Consider the following 24,107-nt stretch of genomic DNA (forward strand, 5'->3'; position numbering starts at 1 on the left):
ATTCAAGACAGATAGTTCGAACACTCATGGTTATCATAAACCTATGGGACATAATTCAAAAAATGTCACAAAAACAACTCTAGAAACCTAATTTAATCGGAAATTTCAACCACACTGATACTTTTGGAAGCGGCAAAACAAATTTCAAATTCAACATAATGAAAGAAATAATATGCACAATAGGTCATAGCACAATCCAGTCCTTGAATCCACTCATATTCAAATTTGTAGAAAAAAATATGATAAGTTAAGTTCCCTATTGGCATGCCATTCTTGTACTCCAAAAGAAAGAAATAATATCCACATCCCACACCCTCCGTCCAAATTGCTTGCCTGTTTTGGGGAATGTGCATTTTGCATGCAAAAAATAACGTTTTTATGAGAATTTCTTTTGAAAAAAAATTGCCCAAGTTTTTCTTCTCAATGAGATCTTTAAATTGGTGGAAAAAATTGGGGGAAAAAATCATGCTTATACATTTTTTTTATAAGTAAATAATTACACTAAAAAGAAGGCATTAAGAGAATGCCATCCGTTTACAAAAAGAGGTCACAAGACCAACAAAAAAAAAAAAAAAGGCCCTATACACTCCCATAAAAATGGAAAAGCTCAAACCAATCTAAAAATTGGTTAAGAGAAGAATAACATTCTCTCTTGTTCTTGTTCCAACTATACAAGCTATTCACCGAAAAACTGTTGATTCTAAACAAAGGCATACATTATTTTTTGTGTGCAAAATGAACGGTTTCCCAAAAAGGGCAAGCAATTTTGGACGGAGGGAGTAATAGTAAAAAAAATTGGCATTCTAAGCAGCTTACCCAATCAGAGTCTGCATCCGTCTCCTTCCAATAGATATCCAGAACGACAGTAGAAGCAGGAACAATTCCAAAAAATAGGGGTAAAAAGCTCTGCTCATTTATTGTATATCAAAAACACAAAACAAAAAAGTTCAGAGCAAGTTCAGACTTCAGAGCAACATATCGCACAAAAAAACGTTGACCATCACCAGACAGCCTCGAATATTCGACCAGATATTAAAGAAATCGTTACTCAGTTGCATGTGATTAAGAAGACTGTTCTCTAAGTTGAAGTAAACGGAGGAATGAGAGCAAGAATTGCAGCTTGATCATGTGCAGGTGTGACCTGTTTTACATTCCAATAACTACTACGGCAAAAATCTGCATTTGGCACTAAAACCACCACAATTCTGCACTGTCACGCCCTCGATTTTCAACATAAATAAATAATTCATTTCAATAAATGAACCTCGCATATTACAGATAATACCCCAAAGAGAGAGAGTTCCAAATGATCATTTACAAACCCAGTTTCCAAGTTTAAAATTTTACAACATTGGCACTACGACCCAAACTCCATGGCTAATTAAAAGAGTAGATTTTGAGGTTACATAATATTTGAAGTTAAAAGAGTTCAATGAATTTACAATTACATCTTTACAAAAGATCATACAAAAGATGATGGAATCACTTCACAAGGATGGCATTCAAAAGGGCATGAAACCACGCATGCACACCAAGCACTCCGCGTCAAATCCTTGAGATGTACCTGAAAATGATAGGTTGAGCTACACTAGCCCAGTAAGAATTTCTATACTCAAGCTATATGTAAATGCGATGAAACATGCAATAAGAGTGAATGATTTCTACTAAACGAATAAGAAATACAGAGAGGCACCATAATGAACGGACGGGCCATGGCTATGGGATTCTATACGTCATAAAGGTATCCCTAACCATCGTACATCAAACCAAGGGCAACATTAATGTAACGCCCCTGAATTTTGGTCAATAAAAATTTCGTTAAATATTTGAATTTTATTTAAATTACTTATTTTCTCTTGAGTGGCTATATGATTTCTTGTTTATTTTCGTCGTAGTTGGATTTTAGTCATTTGGTTAACTCTCGACTAGAAACCCTACTTGACCAATTTAGTTAGTTTCCAACTGACTACTTGGAGGAACCAAGCAACCAACTCACCTAGTTACTAGATGAACATTTTGGACCTTTTGAAACTTTTGAATCTTTTGCCTTTACCCATTGGTCCATAATGGTTAGGGTAATTTTTGTCCATTGGACAATAAACTTTTTATTATGTTTGACTAAAAGTACATGTAGTCTTTCAAAATCTTATTTTAAAATAAAAAGTACTTGTACTCTTTTATCCATTGGTTATTAACCGCAAGAAGAATTATTATCCATTGGGTAATAACCGTTAGGGAAGTTAGTGACCCTTGGGTAATAGAGTCTTTTGACCAAATAAGGTACCGATGTGACTAGGGAACCTTCCACTAAAGTTGATTTGACTAGTCATAATAAATCTTGAACCTTTTGAACCTTTTCAAACCCTAGACTAGAAATTGTTTAATTATTTTCTTTTATTATTATTTTGGTTATATTCTTTATCCATTGGACGATAAAAGTTAGGGGAACTATTATCCATTGGATAATAGAAATCCAATTCTTTATATTAAAAGGGTTTAATGAAAGATTTGAACAAAGTACTATTATAGACTTTTATAAAATTACTTTAAGGTACTTTTTGATTATTTTACTATAAAAGTTTTCTAGTAGCTATTGTCCATTAGACAATAAATATTAGGGAATTTATTATCCATTGGATAAATGAGTTATTCTTTTAACTAGTACATGGGCTTATTAAACTAGTCATTTTTTCTAATTGCCCATGTGATGAAGAACCAATATTTTATTTTGAAAGTACTTATTAGCCTTAGTAGCCTTTAAGACCTAAGTTTTCCAAAGTACTCTTTTATTATTTTATCTTGGGATTTTGTACCCATTTGGATTAATTTATTGGGGAGATCATGATCTTCCTAGAGTACATTTATACACTAGTCTATTTGTTTAGTCAAACATGTGCCTAATTGCAATTCTTTATTGGGTATTTGATTTTGTAAATCTTGTACTTTGTACCTTATTATTATATATGCATATATATATATATATGTAGTACTAGGAGAGAAAGAGGGAGAGGGAGAGAGAGAGAGAGAGAGAGAGAGAGAGAGAGGGAGGAAGGAAGAAGGAAGAAGATTGGTTGTACCTTCCTTGATCTTCCATATCTTCCTACATCTTTCAAATCCATGGGTAAATCTTCTTCCTAACCAAACATAACTCCCCATTTGTACTTCTATTATTGTTTAGCACAGAATCTTGTACCATTATTTCCAAATCTTCCAACAAATCTTCCATAACCCATCCAGGGACAAATCCTAGCCATGCAAGCCTAGGGTTAGGCTTTGATCTTTCAAAGATTGCATGCCATGTGTCAAAATCCATTGGAGATATAGAGAGAGAGAGAGGGCCGGCCTTGTGAGAGGAGAGGGAGCCAAGATTTTGGCTATAAATAGCACCCCATGTTTGCAATTCAACTCACACCTTCAAGCTTTACTCCAACTTCTCTCTAGAATTCCTTTGTTCTTTCTTTGTTCTTCATGTTCTTGAGTTCATTTGAGTTCTTCAAAAAACTCAACCAAAGCCGCCACTAAACCGCCACCCGACCACCTTTCGATCCATAAAGTAAAGTAGTGTTAGTCAAGTAGAAGTTTCGAGAGAAACCGTTCTCTTTCGAAGCTACCGAAGGCATACCGTAGGAAGTTACTCCGTCCGACCACCGACTAACCTTCCGTAGCCGTTACTACCGCCAAGAAGTAAGGTAGGATCTCCTTATCGTCCACCCCAAGTATAAAGTAAGGAAAACCTTACTTACTTCCTATTTACTTAACTACTCAAGTATAGCATTGTTGTTTTGAATTGCTAAGAAAGAACGGTAGATTCTCCTTATCTACTACTCCTAATTATATGTTGTGCATCCTTACTTACTTATCTCGAAGTATTTGTATTTTTGATATTTATGATGGTTATGAGTAAGCATATATGAGTTGCTTGTATTACTTGTGGTGTGATAAAGCATAAGTGATTTCACTCCAAAGACGTCCGTACATGTGGCGTTGTGCTTTGAATAAGCATAAGTGATACACTCCAAGGGCGTCCGTAGATGTGGCGTTATGCTATAAATGGTGACTTAGCATGATAAGTAATATAGAATTGGATGATCTTGTTAGTATGTTTTATGCTTACTTTTGTCCTACCGCGGAGTCTATGCATGATAACGTGACACGAGAACCGAGAAAGTAGAAACATGACACCTAGGGTGTGGTTAATGAAAGGAAAATATTTTTCGAGGAAGAAAATATTTTGAAACTACATAATGACCAGTTTTGTGTGGCATTATGTGTGTGTTGTGTGCCAATGGGAACCCGGGACGGCAGAACCATTGTGAGGATACTCGGGAAACCGGAACGGCGGAACCGAGGTTGGGTGTGTGCTTGGTTATCGCGTTACGGAGCCAATGCAATGTATGCCGATGGGAACCCGGGACAACGAAACCATTGTGAGAATACTCGGGAGACCGGAACCGAGGTTGGGTGAGTTAAACGAACGATTTTTAAAAAAATTTTGGAAATCGCAATGTGGCCGGACTAGCCCATTGTGTGGTGTGTGTTTTGTGTGCCAATGGAAACCCGGGACGGCAGAACCATTGTGAGGATACTCGGGAGACCGGAACGGCGGAACCGAGGTTGGATGAGTTAAACGAACGATTTTTGAAATGTTTTGGAAACCGTAATGTGGCCGGACTTGCCCATTGCGTGGTGTGTGTTTTTGTGTGTGTTCCAATGGGAATCCGGGAAAAACAGAACCATTGTGAGGTTGTGTGTGTTCCCATGGGAATCCGGAGCAGCGGAACCATGGTGAGGTATGGCTTGGTTATCCGTGGTACGGAGCCAATGCAAATGTGTGCCAATGGGAACCCGGGACGGCGGAACCATTGTGAGGATATTCGGGAACCCAGAACAACGGAACCGAGGTTGGGTGTGTTAAAAATGAGTTTTTGAAAAGATGATACGTTTATGAAATGTGAAAATGTTGACACGGTCTACGATGAGTCACGTGGGAGAAACAAAGAGAATCATGGACACCTACGATAGTTCGAATAACGATTGCGGATGTGTTTTTGATATTGTCTTTTGTAGCTGTGTATATATGTATCATGTGGAAATTGATGTTTTATTATAATCTTATTTGTAAGTTAAGGTTGGTGGGTAAGGTTTATCCTATTGAGCGTTGTAGCTCACGGTGCTGCCTTTTTGGTGACCCTGACATATTATATTGGTGGCGACGGCGGTATAATGTGTCAGACCTTGTAGATAATCGAGATGAACAGTACACCTTGGAGGTTTTTGGAGCTGAGGAGCTGACTAGGATGGAGGAGCAGGTGGAGCTGTAGTTAGGAACCCTAGAACCCTTTTCATTGTGTAATTATTGAACTCTTGTGGGAGTTTTATTGTAATAAGTGCCAGACTCTATTTTGAGGTTTTCAATGAAATTGTCTTTTTAACGTACCCAAAATTCGGGGCGTTACAATTAAACACACATCCATCTAAGTAACCCAAGACAATTTCTCAAAACAATTTTAAGTCTCCTCAAATGATTGCCACTATTAACTTCCTCTTCCCTTACTATTTACTGTCACGCCCTCGATTTTCAACATAAATAAATATAGCTTTTCATAAATAAAACTCCTCACATTTTTTTTTCTTTTTTTACATAATACCCCAAAAGAGTCCACCATGTCCTAGTCATTAAATTACATATCCAATTCTAAGAGTTTGAACAGATTACATCATTAAAAGAAATAGAATTAAAATTCTATTACATTCCCAAAATATGTTTTGCCAAAATGTCCATGAATCTCATTTACCCCTTCTTCCGAAAATATGCACTAGAATGCATATACTTCACTCCATGCTACTGCTCCGGGATCACACCTGAAAAATGATAGGTTAAGCTACACTAGCCCAGTAGAGAAATCTACATAACCATTATATGCAAATGGGAGGACAGGCAGAATGAACAAAATAGGTATGCTATGTCTCAAGTTTAAAACGGAATGGAAGATTATATATATCTTACCGTCGTTCATGATAATACAACACCAAGGTTCTAGGCTAACCACAATATCCTATTCCGAATACTCCATCCGCTCCCCGACTTCACCTTAGTGATAACAACACACGTTTAAAGAAAACAACCTATCGATATATGTCTCTATGGTAGTGTTCGACGATCAATCACTTCTATTGTATATTCATCAAACAAACCCTTACATTTACTTATATCAATCACCATTACAAAATCCACGTCACACGTCATAAACGAGTACTCTTCCCGAGCCGTTTGTGGAGTCCCGCTACTCCCTACAAGTACCTCCCTCATTATAGGAACAGAATCACATCACATCACATAGGTCACCGTACCACAATTCCTCCAATACACTTCACAACTCAACCATTGATCCCAATCACACATAATGAATTCACAACGAATAGTTATTCACAAAGAAGTAGTATGGATAATCTCATCTCAATCAACTCGCTATCATTACGTTATTAGTTTCTCATCACCATACAAGCACTCGCATTTCAAGGGATATTTTCTCACAACAAATCATAGACTTCTACCTTACAACTCATGCAACCATACAAGTTACGCAAGAGATGTAGCACATATCAAACATAAGAAAAATGTATCATGTACCCGCGCCTAGCATTGTTTAAATTAAAGGAGTGTTCTACATGTTCGTTCCTCATATCGCATGTTAACACATACAATCTTAGCCCACCTGTATTCCTTTTGTTCTCTAAACCCTCGTTTCGGTGTCAAAGGATTCATACGGAACCCAACGACCACTACAAAGCCTAGTTTACCACTAGTCTCGTCAAACCACTCAATTAAGTACTTAGGAGAACCTAAGAACATCCATTTCTCACCCAAACGATTCTAAGGAAAAGGATTTTCCAACATTTACGGACCTATCTATCTTATTTTGGCTACCAAATCTTATTGGTTAAGAATTAGGAGATGAGACCACCACCATTGGAAAGTAGACTTCCGGCACATGAATTTCGGTATAAAATTTACCCAAAACGGAGTTCGGATGAAAAAGTTATGCTCTTCCGAAGTTTTTCAAAAATGCTGATTTTTCATTTCCTACCGGTAGGACACATTCTCCTACCGGTAGGAGACCAAAATTTCACGAAAATGACATTTCTGGACAGCTTTTCTACCGGTAAGGCCAAAACTCCTACCGGTAGGACTTGGGTTTTCAGCGCACGATTTCAGATTTCGCGAGAACAAGTCTAGCAACAAAACTGACGATTTAAGGTATGATTCAAACACCAAATCATCACATTAACACATAATAGAAGTGAGAAATCCCTACCTCAAAGATCAAAGCCGAACTCACGAACTCCGAGCAAGCCCTAGCTATCCTTGACCCGAATCCACCGAGAACACCTCCTCCAAATTCCAGTCCACCGATACAAACTCAAGATCGTGGTTATTAGGTGAAGGAGGAATAGATCCCTACGGATTTAAGGAGTATTGAGCTTGAGAGAGTGAAAGAGCAAGAGAGAGAGAGAGTCGGATGGGAGAAAGAGAGAGAGGGGCATGAGTTGTGTGGGTGTGTTTTGGGGAAAATTTTATCCTCCACTCTCACACACTCCCTTATATATATATGTACACATAGGCAAAACATATTAACACCCCCAAACTTTCAAATTCGAGCACATTGAACCCAATTCACATATTCACATCATATTTCTTTTTATGTAAGCAATTATACAACATCAAATTTATTGAAATAAAAATACGGGTCTCTACATTCTACCCTCCTTAAAGAAATTTCGTCCCGAAATTTAAGCGAAACAACGAAGACACATCATCAAGAAGTTCTAGTCTAAAAGAAAACCGTGTCCACTATATAACAATCTGTATCCATCATTCCTATTATCAACGAAAGAAAATTTCACGATGCCACAATCAACTAGTATAGCTTCTTACCAAAACAAGCGTCAAGTTCCAATATTAACACACGCCCTATCAAAAGTTATCGTTTTAGCATGACTCGTAATCATGTTACCAATCAATTCCAGTCTTATAAGACGTATCCGTTTATATTATTTCCTACTAAATCAAATGTGGGGATGATCATAAGGTAGAAACAAGAACAAGACCATAAGATAAGCAACAACCGTGATTCAATGATCCAATGTCCATAATTCAAAGTTTACCATACATCTCAATAGATAACCATTTCATTACTCCATGTGTCCGATATCCTTTTATTTTTAAGTGTCATGAGCCGAAGCTCCTACCGAGCCAATTTGGGATCCTGATATCCCCTGCCAGGCACCATACACATCGGTAGGTCCGGAAGTCTAACACATAAGTGAATTTCATAACATTTGTAACTCCACAACCTTCCTACGCAAAAGATACTCATCAAGTCCTAATATCAACTTTTCTATCCCATGGCTTATAATATCCCTCATGTACCTTTATAAGGGCAATAGAACTAAACCACAATCATGAATTTCTAAAGCGAAAGAATAAAGTCCCAAGTCTTTAAGTACTTTTGACGAGAAATTTAGCCCTGTTGAAAATTCAAGTTCAAGTAGCTCAAAGGTTCTTGGAACATGTGCGTTCGTGGCGAGATTTTATAAAAATTTGAAAGAGAATGTTTGTTTTAGTACGGCATTATCAATAGTCAATCATGAGCACTTCATCTCGTCTCTTTAGTATAACGACAATTCAAACAAAATAAAATGCTAAAAATAAGATTGACCTCACTAAGATATCGCTGACTCCAAATCTGTACCATTGTTATTTCAAAGAATGAACTATGTAAAGATTCAATTTCCACAAAGCATTACTCTTTTCTAGAAAATCTTGAGTTCAAAATATGTACATTCATAACAACCCTTGAAACAAAGGTCCACTACTCAATTTGTCTCAATGCACTTACTCGATGCTCTAAGTAAGAAGCTCGATCCATGTTTGATAACTCTACAACGTCCAACTAGTCTCGCTTATTCAACATCTTACGAGGGACTAACTAAGCTATCAAAAGCCTCAATAAGGTCATAATCTAAGAATTGAAGACGTGCAAAATCATCATCAAATTATAAAGTATAACTAAATAAGGAGTTGAGACTAGAGATTCCAATCATCATATATTGTTACATCTAACTTAGAGGTTTAAGTCACCCACACAAACACCTTCAATCAATTATCTATCTAGCATGTAGCAAGTACCCACACATTATATCATTATCTATCCAACACCACATTCTAAGGACGAACCTCACACGATAACATTGCACACTAGTTCTAACATGTAAGTTGAAATTAAATAGCAACACATTTTATACACCAAATTCTGTAATAAGTCAACCAACTATAGACTCACCGCACAATTTATTGAAACTACTCAGTGCCAAATACGTCTTCACATCATCGGGTTCACATAGTACCCAGCGGGCTCACATAGTACCCAGCACATCATCGGACGGATTCGGCCAGTACCCAACGTAACCACAGGCTCACATAGTGCCCAATACAACAACGGGTTCACACAGTACCCATTATAAGACGAGCTCACACAGTGCCCAGCACACTACGGACCCACACAGTGCCCAATACACTACGGACCCACACAGTGCCCAATACGACAACAGGCCCACACAGTACCCAAAATACCACAGGCTCACACAGTGCCCAATATGACAACAGGCCCACACAGTACCCAAAATACCACAGGCTCACACAGTGCCCAATACCATCACGAGTTCACACAGTACCCTAAACAACCACGGGCTCACACAGTGCCCTATACTCCGTAACTCACGATTCCCAAAAATTCAACAGTAATCAAATTCATTTCAATCTCGTAAGATTTTACACGATTTCTATCCATTGTATCAACCTTGAGTATTTTCATTCAGCTACTTTAGTCGGCACATCTATTTAGGTCTCTATCAAACAAAATCACATAGATCACTTTGCAATGTTAATTGATACTAGTATGGACCACAGACTTTTGTTATGGCAGTCATTCAACAATTAATCATCTCAAATATGTACAAGTAATCACAACACAATTAGGTAAGTTCACGTTACCTTGCTATTCGGTAGTTGGTGCATGACCTGAACCCGTGGGTCTCTGCACGCTCCCTCTGTTTGTCAATTGTGGACAATTTACCGCTAAATGTCCTGGATGACGACACCGGTAGCAAACACGAGGTGGCCTCTGACCATGGTATTCCCTCTCTTGAGGGCAGTCTACTGCACGATGGCCTGGCTGACGACACCGATAACACACAATCGTCAACCCAGATGATTCTCCCGATGTTCTAGAAAAGTTAATTGGTCCTGAACCATACTGGCCTGAGCTGGACGGGAATTGCTCTCTATATCTCTTTCTCCCTTGGCTTATAGACGTTTCTATAGATACACTCTTGTCAATGGTTTGTTTCCTCGACTCCCGCACTTTCGCCTCCTCTGGTATTTCCTCCGTATACTCAATACTTCTAGTGCACTCGACAATGTCAGAAAACCTTCCAATTCGTTGACCTACCACAAACTTCCTGATAGACGGGTGTAACCCTTTCTCAAAACGCCTACATTTCCTATCATCAATTGCAATTAACTCTGGTGCAAAACGGGACAAGGTTTGGAACCTAGTGGCATATTCTGAAACGGTCATGTCACCTTGATCTAACCTTTCGAATTGGTTTCTAAGCTGTTCGCGATACGACTCTGGAAAATATTGGTTTTCAAAAAAGTGTCTCAAATTCAGCCCAAGTCAAACTCTCCTCAACTGGTTCGACTTCCTGATTTGCAACTCTAGCTGCCCTCCTAGCATCTCTTCTTACTCCTAAAACGGATTCCCACCACTCGTTTGCCTCACCGGTAAGTTGACAAGCGACAATACTCACCCGTAGGTCGTCCTCCGTAATCTTAAGTGCATTAAAGATCTTACGAATTTGTGCAAGCCAATGGTCGGCCACAAGGAGGTCGCTACTCTCCCCATCAAACTGAGGTGGATTTCTACGGCTAAACTCTCGCATGGCTACTATGGCCCGACTGTCCACATTATCCCTACGAGGTGGTTGCAAAAGATTTGCTGCTGCAAGTGCCGCAACAATTTCCCTAGCAAGCTGATTCTGTCCTGCTCCCATTCTCGGATTCCCAATCCTATCCCGTCTATTCTCGGGTCTCGGAGGCATCTCACTACAAGGAAACAATAAGGAGATCATCAACAACAAACGTACTACAAACTTCTAACTCAACCAATCTGGTCTAACGACTCTATGCCAACCTACGATAACATAAATACAATGCCACATAGATGAATGAATGCCACTCACACAGGTATGCACAAGCTTTGTTAAAATGAAGTGATTTTGAACCCATGAGACTAAAATTTTCCCCACGGTCTCAAGGTATTCTAAACCTAGGCTCTGATACCAAGTTGTCACGCCCTCGATTTTCAACATAAATAAATATTGCTTTTCATAAATAAAACTCCTCACATTTTTTTTTCTTTTTTTACATAATACCCCAAAAGAGTCCACCATGTCCTAGTCATTAAATTACATATCCAATTCTAAGAGTTTAAACATATTACATCATTAAAAGAAATAGAATTAAAATTCTATTACATTCCCAAAATATGTTTTGCCAAAATGTCCATGAGTCTCATTTACCCCTTCTTCCGAAAATATGCACTAGAATGCATATACTTCACTCCATGCTACTGCTCCGGGATCACACCTAAAAAATGATAGGTTGAGCTACACTAACCCAGTAGAGAAATCTACACAACCATTATATGCAAATGGGAGGACAGGCAGAATGAACAAAATAGGTATGCTATGTCTCAAGTTTAAAACGGAATGGAAGATTATATATATCTCACCGTCGTTCATGATAATACAACACCAAGGTTCTAGGCTAACCACAATATCCTATTCCGAATACTCCATCCGTTCCCCGACTTCACCTTAGTGATAACAACACACGTTTAAAGAAAACAACCTATCGATATATGTCTCTATGGTAGTGTTCGACGATCAATCACTTCTATTGTATATTCATCAAACAAACCCTTACATTTACTTATATCAATCACCATTACAAAATCCACGTCACACGTCATAAACGAGTACTCTTCCCGAGCCGTTTGTGGAGTCCCGCTACTCCCTACAAGTACCTCCCTCATTATAGGAACAGAATCACATCACATCATATAGGTCACCGTACCACAATTCCTCCAATACACTTCACAACTCAACCATTGATCCCAATCACACATAATGAATTCACAACGAATAGTTATTCACATAGAAGTAGTACGGATAATCCCATCTCAATCAACTCGCCATCATTACGTTGTTAGTTTCTCATCACCATACAAGCACTCACATTTCAAGGGATATTCTCTCACAACAAATCATAGACTTCTACCTTACAACTCATGCAACCATACAAGTTACGCAAGAGATGTAGCACATATCAAACATAAGAAAAATGTATCATGTACCTGCGCCTAGCATTGTTTAACTTAAAGGAGTGTTCTACATGTTCGTTCCTCATATCGCATGTTAACACATACAATCTTAGCCTACCTGTATTCCTTTTGTTCTCTAAACCCTCGTTTCGGTGTCAAAGGATTCATACGGAACCCAACGACCACTACAAAGCCTAGTTTACCACTAGTCTCGTCAAACCACTCAATTAAGTACTTAGGAGAACCTAAGAACATCCATTTCTCACCCAAACGATTCTAAGGCAAAGGATTTTCCAACATCTACGGACCTATCTATCTTATTTTGGCTACCAAATCTTATTGGTTAAGAATTAGGAGATGAGACCACCACCATTGGAAAGTAGACTTCCGGCACATGAATTTCGGTATAAAATTTACCCAAAACGGAGTTCGGATGAAAAAGTTATGCTCTTCCGAAGTTTTTCAAAAATGCTGATTTTTCATTTCCTACCGGTAGGACACATTCTCCTACCGGTAGGAGACCAAAATTTCACGAAAATGACATTTCTGGACAGCTTTTCTACCGGTAAGGCCAAAACTCCTACCGGTAGGACTTGGGTTTTCAGCGCACGATTTCAGATTTCGCGAGAACAAGTCTAGCAACAAAACTGACGATTTAAGGTATGATTCAAACACCAAATCATCACATTAACACATAATAAAAGTGAGAAATCCCTACCTCAAAGATCAAAGCCGAACTCGCGAACTCCGAGCAAGCCCTAGCTATCCTTAACCCGAAATCCACCGAGAACACCTCCTCCAAATTCCAGTCCACCGATACAAACTCAAGATCGTGGTTATTAGGTGAAGGAGGAATAGATCCCTACGGATTTGAGGAGTATTGAGCTTGAGAGAGTGAAAGAGCAAGAGAGAGAGAGAGTCGAACGGGAGAGAGAGAGAGAGAGAAGGACGTGAGTTGTGTGGGTGTGTTTTGGGGAAAATTTTATCCTCCACTCTCACACACTCCCTTATATATATATATATATATATATATATATATATATATATATATATATATATATATATATGTACACATAGGCAAAACCTATTAACACCCCCAAACTTTTAAATTCAAGCACATTGAACCCAATTCACATATTCACATCATATTTCTTTTTACGTAAGCAATTATACAACATCAAATTTATTGAAATAAAAATACGGGTCTCTACATTTACCCTGAAGCCTCTTTTCATAAAAGAAAACATTCCTTTTTAGTTTCCAAAATGATTTTGAGAAATACTCTCGACCATTACGGGTCAAGCTCCGTTGATTCGCTTGAATACCGAAATCCGTTGATTTCTGCCCAAATACCGGAACCGTTGATTCGCTCAGGAATATCGGAGGATTTTTCATAAAAATCCTACTTCCAAACCAAGTTCCTTTCTTTCAAAAACTTTAATGAAATCAATTGTTGTTCCCCCTTTATCAACAATTATAATCTCAAGCAATACACGGCCCAAACAACAACATGAACTTTAATAATCAGTCATAACTTCCTTCATCATGCGAAACATTCAACCATATTACCACCCCTTGCGTTACAGTGAATTCTTTCTACCTGGGTTTCCGCATTACCACACCTTGCGTTGCGGGCCCTCTAGAGTCTTTGCATTACCACACCTCGCGTTGCAGGACCCTCAATTCAAAATTATCAACTTACACATACACACACGTATTACCAATCCACATACAAGAAGACAACGTTCCTAAGGTCACATTCTTTCATATATCATCACACGAGGCATGACAAACTCATAAACACGTCCCCTTATACATAAATCAATACCTTAAGCTCACGTTATTCCTCTAAGTCTATCACAATGTCCCACGTCATGCATCGAATCCACTAATGACTTTACAATGCACCACCCATTAGGTTCTACACTAAAATTCCGTGCAACGAACACCGAAGGAAGTTTGAAAGATCAACAAGATGAATGAGGAGGATACGAATCACTCTATTACCGTTTAGACTATTTGACAGACCCTTATCAACCAACCATGCACCCTACGATATACTTTACGGCCTACAATATTTAATGACAATTCCATAGTACGTTTCTCAATTCGCCAATCATCACGTCGTGTTATAATGCTTAACAAGTCTATATTGATCATTAATAAAAGCCACAAAATCTACTTCAGTTGACAAAGAGCATAAATAATGCACGAGTATCCTTATCATTCAATTCTACACTTTTCTAGGTTATGACGTGAGCTCAAGGAGATCAATTGGTCAACAAATCTTTCGAGGTACAAACAATCAAGTTTAGAAGCGATTCAAAAGTGTTTAAAGAGTGCTAAAAGTGATCGGGGTTCAAACGAGTATGAGAAGAGCAAGACATGTCAAAACTGTCCAAAAAAATAGGGGGGTATCAATACCCCAAGATGAGGTATCGATACCTGGACAACTGCTGTCCAAAAAAGGCTGGGGTATCAATACCCTATTTTGGGGTATCAATACCCCGGTGTTTTTCAGCGAATCTTCAGACTTCGAAAGACAAAACCCCAACAACAACAACGAATCAAGGCACGATTTAAGCACATAATCAACTCATAAACACATAGAGAGAGTAAGAAATCCCTACCTTGAAGTCGGAAAGCAAACACAAAGAGAGATCGGGCCACGCAAGCTTTAGAACTCAAATCTTGAAATACGCCAAGCACACTCCTTGCCGAGCCGAACCCCATGAACAACGAGCTCAAGAACACGCGAGGAAGGTAGAATGATGGTTGTTTTTCATAGATTTTGAGTTTTGGGGTGAAGTTTTGTGTGATGGGGCTAGAGAGAGAGAGCCGAAAGAGAGGGGGAGAGTCGGCTGGGGAGAGAGAGAGATGAGGGAGATTTTTGATCTCCTACATCACATACACCCCTTTTATACTAACACCCAACTCAATTACACTTACACTCCCTCAAACAACAATCCTATCATTTAAGCCCCAAATCAAATAAACTTACAATTTTCCCATTTATTCGGTATTTTAGCATTTATAAAACCTTTAAACCATTTCCGAATAATATGGGTCTCTACATGCACTTACCACCAAAACATTAGTTTGTTCAGTTGTTGCTGACTTACATAAATGTTTTAGTTATGTTCAACTTCACCCAGGTTTCCTAACAACCATAATGTTTTCATTTGCTCCTCTTTTCCTCGATCCAAATTAATAGTTCTTGCGTGCTCTGCAGATATGAACAAATCGTAGGATTTCCATTTCTAATTCAACCGTAAGAATCAATAAATTCTACTAGACGTCTAGAACCTCAGTGTAAGTGTTTTTAAGTGTTAGTAATTTATTTTAATCAACGGGTATCTGTAATCTTAACGTGGAGAGATTAATAAGTATTTAATATCATGGAGCTCGTAATATAATTGAGATAAGGACGGGAGTGCAATTATAATTCTATAGTGGGGTGAATTATAATTAGTGAAATAAAAAATAGAATCCTGACAAAATTAGTTTTTTCTTATTTACACTAGGAGCTCAGACTTATTACTCCTTAGGTCTATATCGTAGCCCTATATATACACGTTATGCTCTCTAGGTCAGTTTGATGTTTTTTCTATTATTCAGTAAATAGAGACAGACTTAGAGAGAGCAAACAGATCACGAAAGAGTCCACACTTGGTTCGTGTTCTAGACGTGCAGGGAATACGATAGGAGATCGTAAGGTACGGTCAAGCAATATTCGTGGTTTATAACAAGGCATTCTATAACAAGTTCAACCAGCATTCGTGTCGCAGGGAGTTGAGGTATAGAACCCTAATTCCACTTTATAAGGTTTTACAATTCTTATTGTCTAATCTGTACGCGTCATTAATGGGTCTTGGAAATTCAGTTTCCAACAGTGGTATCAAAGCAGGCTGTAATCACGCGTATGGATTAAACAAGCCATGTTGTCCGTAGGTTATAGAGGGTAGGACGTAGAACTGTACTAACCCTTGTTTTGCAGCGTTCTTACCCAGCTATTATGGTCACATAATTTTTATTGATTTTATGTGATTGGATCCCACGATAATTTTTTTCGTGGTTATTGTTATTTATTGGGTACCACGATTATTTTCGTGGTTGTAATAATTAACGTAGCATGTGAACTCCAATGGAGGCATAAGATCGATGTTTGTATGTTTCTTCAATTGTAATAGCATTCGACGCTTATTCGGAGATCGAAGATGGTAGATACAAAAGATACAAGTTGTTTGGCTCGCAACAGGTTTTTATCCAGATTCGTAGGGTCTGATTGCAGGGCTATTTCGACCCAGTAAACGTTGGAATTAGAAAATCTGTTCTTCACAAAAGTTGTAGATAATTGAATTTCAAATCCAACCCAATTTGAATCACTTCAATTGGAGGTTGGATGAAGAAGATATGGCCAAAATACTGAAGGCTGTGCAGTTTACGCGGGAATTCATCAAATCCGAATTTTCTTGCCTAAGCACAGTTGGATTTTGGTTTCCTTGATTGATTCAAACTATCTAAGTCTTCTACACAAGTATAGCCGAAGGATTTCAAGTTTGGAAGGACTCCTTATTGCTTAAGGATTTCAAGTTTGGAAGGATTTCTTGTTGCTCAAGGATTGCATCTTTGACCATAATAGTTGGGATGCATATTTTATTATGTTTCCTTATTTATGTTTATGCATGTTTCTATGAGTGTTTGAATATGTGATAGTTTACCATATTGGGACAACATGGTAATATATGGCTTTTGACCTAGATCACGTTTTTTGCAAACTCAAAAATTTTGATAACCCTCACAAATCTTTTTTTAAATAACTAAGTGGGAGAGGGAGTTTATTTTTATAAATCCCACGGTCTCCATTACTAGGATGTAGATGATGTATTTAATTTTGTGTGATGGTTTTAGAACCTTCCCCCCATCGGGCAAAATTAATTATGGCCTCATCGGTACAGACTTCCTTAAAGGATAGGTCTATGATAATTGTTGTGTGAATTACTTCACCATCTGAGCTAATTCATAACGGAACAATGGGTCATGGGGCTAGGTAATGGTATACACTTAGCTGTAGATAATAGTATCCTCACCATCTGAGTCACTATTATTATTTATAGGACTGAAGCTATATTGGCTATTTAATTTTACTTGGCACGGTATAGTGTCTAGATAGTAAAATTAAAAGTTTGTGCCTATCTACACGAATGATAAAGAGTAGAGACTTCCCATCGAGGCATGCTCTTCACGGTGTGTAGGGTTGCCAATGTTTTTCTTCTAACATGTGGTAGAGGGAACCAATATTAAAATGAAATTCAAAGTTTTTTATTGCCCTTCATAATTGATTGTTATGTTATTTGATTCTCATATTCAAAAATGGGCTCTTTCAATTCACTTGGCATTATTCTCAAAGAAAATAAACTTACTAGACCAAACTATGTTGACTGGAAAAGAAACTTGAATATTGTGTTAACTACTGAGGGCCACAAATATGTGCTATCTACGGCGTGCCCTCCTATACCTGAAGAGAATGCCACAGAACAGGAAGCAAAGCCTTATAAAGATTGGGTTAAGGCTGATGAGATGGCGCGGTGTTATATTTTGGCTTCTATGTCGAATATATTGCAACATCAGCATCAAGCTATGGAAACTACTTTCGATATGATGATGAACCTCAAAGAAATGTTTGGGGATCAGAATCGGGCAGCAAGGCTAATTGCTATGAAGGAATTGGTGAGCATCACCCATATTGAAAGGACCCCAATTAGGGATCATGTTCTGAAGATGATAGCTCTTCTTAATGAACTAAAGATCCTTGGAGCTGAAATTGATGGGGAAACCCAAATCGATTTTGTTCTTAACTCACTGCAGTCTGAGAGTTTTAAGCAGTTTCGCCTGACTTATTCTATGAATAAAATGCATTTATCTTTGGCGGAACTTCTTAAGGAACTCCAAGCAGCTGAGGGTCTTTGGGAAGAAACCACCATCAGTGCTAGTGGCAGAGAAGGCTTCTACTTCTAAGCCGAAAGGCAAGAAGAAGCAGAATAAGTCTTAAAAAAAATTGTGGAGGCAGTTCATGCGCCTCAAGGTGGAGTGAAAAAGCCTACGGGCAAATGTTTTCACTGCAAGCAGAAAGGACACTGGAAGATGGAATGTCCGATTTTTCTCAATAAAGTGAACAAACAAGGTAAATCTTTTTCACTAGTTGTTGAATCATGTTTAGCGATGCTATCTACTAGTACCTGGTGTGTAGATATGGGAGCCAATAATCATGTTTGCAATTCATTGCAGGGGTTCCAAGAAACCAGAAGACTCAGTGATGGGGAGATTTATTTGCATATGGGAAATGCTACGAGAGTGGCAGCAGTTGCAGTAGGAAATGTTTTATTAAATTTTAGTAGTAATAGGAGTTTAATTTTGAGAGATTGTCTTTATGTTCCTACTATTAGAAGAAACTTGGTTTCAGTTTCTAAGTTAATAAAGGATGGATATTTGGTTTATTTTAGTGACTCTGTGGTTATTAAGTTAAATAAACGTTTTATCTGTTCTGGTTCATTGGTGGATGATCTCTACATTATTAATCCTATATTTTCTACAGTGCAACTGCATGAATTGAATAACACTAATAATTTGCCATGTAAGAGAAAAGAGCCTTCTAAATTGAACCAAACATATCTTTGGCACTTACATCTTGGTCATATTAATCTGAATAGGATTTATAGACTGATTAGAGATGGACCTTTAGGTTCATTGGAAGTTAAGGAACTTCCAGTCTGTGAATCCTGTTTGAAAGGTAAGATGACCAAAAGACATCTTTCAGCAAAAGGATATAGGGCCAAAGAGCCGTTGGAATTGGTTCACTCTAATTTGTGTGGGCCTTTGAATGTCTAAGCTAGAGGTGGTTTTGAGTATTTTGTCACTTTTATTGACGATTACTCAATGTATGGATACATTTATTGACGATTACTCAATGTATGGATACATTTATTTGATGCACCGTAAGTCCGAATGCTTTGAGAAATTCAGGGAGTATAGGGCAGAAACGGAAAAGCGTTTGGGTAAATGTCTCAAGACACTACGATCTGATCGTGGTGGTGAATACCTCTTGGGAGAGTTTAGGGACTACTTGTCAGCTGAAGGGATTACATCCCAGTTGTTAGCTCCAGGTATGCCACAACAAAATGGTGTAGCAGAGAGGAGGAATAGGACACTTATGGATATGGCAAGATCAATGATGAGTTATTCAGATTTACCAATTTCGTTTTGGGGACATGCACTAGAAACAGCAGCGTATATTCTTAATTTGGTACCATCTAAGTCAGTACCATCTACACCCACAGAACTATGGACGGGGCGCAAACCTAGTCTACAGCATGTTCGAGTTTGGGGTAGTCCAGCACATGTGCTAAATGGGAACGCAGATAAATTGGAATCGATGATAGAAATTTGCTTGTTTGTAGGGTACCCTAGAGGAACGAGAGGTGGTCTGTTTTATAGTACTACGGATAAGAAAGTCATTGTTAGCACTAATGCCCGGTTCTTAGAAAAGGACTATATGATAGACCACAGACCCAGAAGTAAAATTGTTCTAAAGGAATTGAGAGGAGAGAAACCGGCACAAACTTCTTAACCACCAATAGTGCAAGAGGAAATGCCACAAGAGACTTTTATAGAGGCACCTATTGACACACCGATACCTCGTCGTAGTGGGAGGGTTACTGTTCCACCCAGTTGGTATACGTTGTTGGGAGAGTCTTTTGAAATGATCCCTGATGATCAACATGCCGAACCCTGTAACTACAATGAGGCACTTTTAGATAAAGATGTGAAACTTTGGCAAAAGGCTATGAAATCAGAGGTGGAGTCTATGTACTCTAATCAGGTTTGGGATCTTATAGAACCACCTGAAGGGATTAAATCCATTGGATACAAGTGGATCTATAAGAAGAAGAGAAGGGCGGACGGAAAGGTACATACCTTCAAAGCTAGGGTTGTTGCAAAAGGGTATACTCAAAAAGAAAGGATCGACTATGAGGAAACTTTTTCGCCAGTAGCCATGCTTAAGTCCATCCGGATTCTCTTATCCATTGCGGCTCATCTCGATTATGAGATTTGGCAAATGGATGTAAAGACCGCGTTCCTTAATGGAAATCTAGATGAGTGTATCTATATGGTGCAACCAGATGGATTCATAGCAAAAGGTCAGCAGCACTTGTTGTGCAAGCTTAAGAAACCTATTTATGGGCTTAAGCAGGCATCTAAATCTTGGAACATTCGTTTTGATCAAGCAATCAAGTCTTTTGATTTTGATCAATGTCCGGATGAGTCATGTGTGTACAAGAAGCGCAACAGAAAAGTTGTAGTGTTTCTAGTACTATATGTCGATGATATCCTACTCATCAGAAATGATGTGGGAGTGTTATCTTCAGTGAAAGTGTGGTTATCCGGCCAATTCGAAATGAAGGACTTGGGAGAAGCTGGTCACATCCTAGGATTAAGCTTATACGAGATCGCAAGAATAGGATGTTGGGCTTATCACAAGCTACTTATATCGATGTCATTCTAGCCCGTTTTAGCATGCAAGATTCCAAGAAAGGGTTCCTCTCGTTTTGACATGAAATCAACCTATCCAAGGATCAGTGTCCTAAAACACCTGAAGAGATGGAGAAAATGAAGGCAGTTCCTTATGCCTCGACAGTAGGAAGCCTTATGTATGCTGTGTTGTGTACTAGACCTGATATTTGCTTTGTCGTTGGCATGGTTAGCAGATTTCAGTCCAATCCAGGGTAAGAACATTGGACTGCAGTGAAACATATACTCAAGTATCTGAAAAGAACTAGAGATCATATGTTGGTGTTCCAGTCAGATAGTTTGGTACCTCATGGGTACACAGACTCAGACTTTATGTCAGATAGGAATTCCAGAAAGTCTACCTCAGGATATGTGTTTACCTTGGGAGGTGGAGCCATAAGTTGGAGGAGTATCAAACAATCTTGTATTGCGGATTCTACCATGGAGGCAGAGTATGTGGCAGCTTCTGAAGCAGCCAAGGAGGCTGTTTGGCTTAGAAACTTTTTGTTGGATCTGGAAGTGGTCCCTTCAGTACAATCAGCCATTACACTCTATTGTGACAATAGTGGTGCAGTTGCTAATTCGAAGGAGCCAAGGACTTATAAGAAGGGCAAACACATTGAGTGTAAGTATCATCTGATTCGAGAGATCGTACAGAGAGGTGATGTTGCTGTGACCAAGATTGCATCGGCGAATAACCTGGCAGATCCTTTTACGAAGAGCTTACCAGTTAAGACTTTCGATAGTCATGTAGAGGGAATGGGAGTGAGATGCATGGCAGTATAGTTTTGAGTCTTAGTGGGAGTTTGTTAGGAGATTATGTAAAAGTTATGTTTTTATATGATGGATTAATGTTTAATTATTAATCAGTTTATCCATTTTTGATGAGAATCTTTTATGGGCAATATTTGCATAATATTTTTGTATGTTGTGCATGTGTGTCTTTTATTTTACAAAGTAGATGATCCGGTGTGTAGAGTTCGGCTTACACACAGAAGATTAGATTATCGGTTCTTATGAAATATAAGATATGGTTCACAGTCTTAGAACTGGACACTCCATCGGTAGGACTGTAGTACAATGTTTAGTAGGTCTGTCTTAACTACAGGGAACGGTCTAGTTATAACTCATTGTGCTAGTACACTTTGTGTGTATTGAATGGGACCATATTGAGATAATTGTCTTTGTACTAACTTTATAAGACAATTGGAACCTCATGGTTATTATGAATGCTTATACTCTTAATCTAAAAATAATTATTAGAGGTGTATATTTAATGTTGTTGACTTTGATTCATTAAAGAGTGAGATCTTTATACGGTCAATAGTCTCGGTGAGTTGGGTAGCAACATTATGTATATGAAAACTATTAATTATTGATGGAATCCACGTCCCAATAGGGATTGATGATACCCCTTGAATAAGCTTATAAGTTTCGATTATGTCAAACCCTGCAGGTGGATATTTGTATCCGACATATCGAATAAGTTAAGCGGATAGTCTGAAGTTAAGATGTTGATTAAGTGGGAGATCGTTAGTAATTTATTTTAATCAACGGGTATCTGTAATCTTAACGCGGGGAGATTAATAAGTATTTAATATCATGGAGCTCGTAATATAATTGAGATAAGGACGGGAATGCAATTATAATTCTATAGTGGGGTGAATTATAATTAGTGAAATAAGAAATAGAATCCTGGCAGGATTAGTTTTTTCTTATTTACTCTAGGAGCCCAAACTTATTACTCCTTAGGTCCCTATCGTAGCCCTATATATACACGTTATGCTCTCTAGGTCAGTTTGATATTTTTTCTATTATTCAGTAAATAGAGGCAGGCTTAGAGAGAGCAAACAGATCACGAAAGAGTCCACACTTGGTTCGTGTTCTAAACGTGCAGGGAATACGATAGGAGATCGTAAGGTACGGTCGAGCAATATTCGTGGTTTATAGCAAGGCGTGCTATAACAAGTTCAACCAGCGTTCGTGTCACAGGGAGTTGAGGTAGAACCCTAATTCCGCTTTATAGGGTTTTGCAATTCTTATTGTCTAATATGTACGCGTCATTACTGGGTCTTGGAAATTCAGTTTCCAACATTAAGAACAATAGCGAAGAGACAACAAAGTTGGAACTCTAATGCCACATTCCAATTCAGGATAAACAAACCTTACTTTCGTAAATTCAATGAGGCAAGTTCTTTTACTGAAAATTGGTGTATACAATAGCATTTCTATGTATATATTCAATCATGTTCACAAACCAACCCATTTTTCATGCTGCTGCATCTTCGACCAAAGATATATGTTGTATAAGTGAATCATCTTCTCCCATCAAACTTCTTCAATAACTAATTTTCCTTTTTCCCTCGAAGGTGCTTTAGGGTTGAGACCACAACTTTGTGATATTGCTCCATATTGCTCTGGGTACGCATTACAGATGCTAATTTGTTGTTCAATTTCTGTTTTTCTTCTTCAAGTTTATGTTCCTCTTGTGTTTTTAGTTTGCTTCAAGCATGATAATTTTCTCATTGACTTACATGTCAAGTGGGACTCCAATAGCGTATGAGCAAAAAGTAATTGTTTCTTGTCACCAATTTCTAGCATACAGTATATGTGTAAGGTTGTCTCCATGTGAACCAAATTGCTTTCTTTACATTGAATTTGCTTCCGACTCATATGCGGAAGTTGGCCAAGACATTCCGTTATAAAAATAAAAAAATAAAAAAATAATATGTACCTTAGCTTCCTCCATTTCTCGTTCAAATAAACCATCATTTTATAATACACTGGTGTCATGATAAGAAAAAAAGGAAGAATCCATTGGTGTCAATTATTTCACTGAAGACTGGCTTAAAGCAAGTGGGAAGAACTCAAGGGCTGAGTCAATGGTTTATGGTCATTGAAGTTTCAACTTTGATTTGATGTGGCATGCTTAGTGAGAGGGAATGAAGTTCTGATTATAACATGCACTCTCGGAAAAATGAAGTTTAAAAATATCAACACATCAATTAAGATTTTATTGACTTTGAGTAGAAAATGAAAGATATTAATCAGATTTTTTTTTTAGAGAAAAACATCATAGGTCCGTACGTTGTT

General features: G+C 38.2%; 2 protein-coding genes across 4 annotated transcripts in view; both read right to left on the reverse strand.

Annotated features, from left to right (window-relative positions):
• LOC131330049 (uncharacterized) overlaps positions 1 to 24,107 on the reverse strand; it is a 58,612-nt gene that overhangs the window by 1,587 nt on the left and 32,918 nt on the right. The gene's annotated exons all lie outside the window — the stretch shown is intronic.
• LOC131328576 (uncharacterized) lies at positions 10,059 to 14,540 on the reverse strand. The gene is made up of 5 exons (XM_058361505.1): positions 14,475 to 14,540; positions 13,165 to 13,308; positions 11,242 to 11,255; positions 10,746 to 11,167; positions 10,059 to 10,693 (listed from the first exon to the last, which is right to left on the reverse strand). The coding sequence occupies exons 1-5, from the start codon at positions 14,538 to 14,540 to the stop codon at positions 10,059 to 10,061; spliced, it is 1,281 nt and encodes a 426-aa protein (XP_058217488.1).

The sequence above is a fragment of the Rhododendron vialii genome, chromosome 6a, assembly GCF_030253575.1.
Source record: "Rhododendron vialii isolate Sample 1 chromosome 6a, ASM3025357v1".
Taxonomy (NCBI): domain Eukaryota; kingdom Viridiplantae; phylum Streptophyta; class Magnoliopsida; order Ericales; family Ericaceae; genus Rhododendron; species Rhododendron vialii.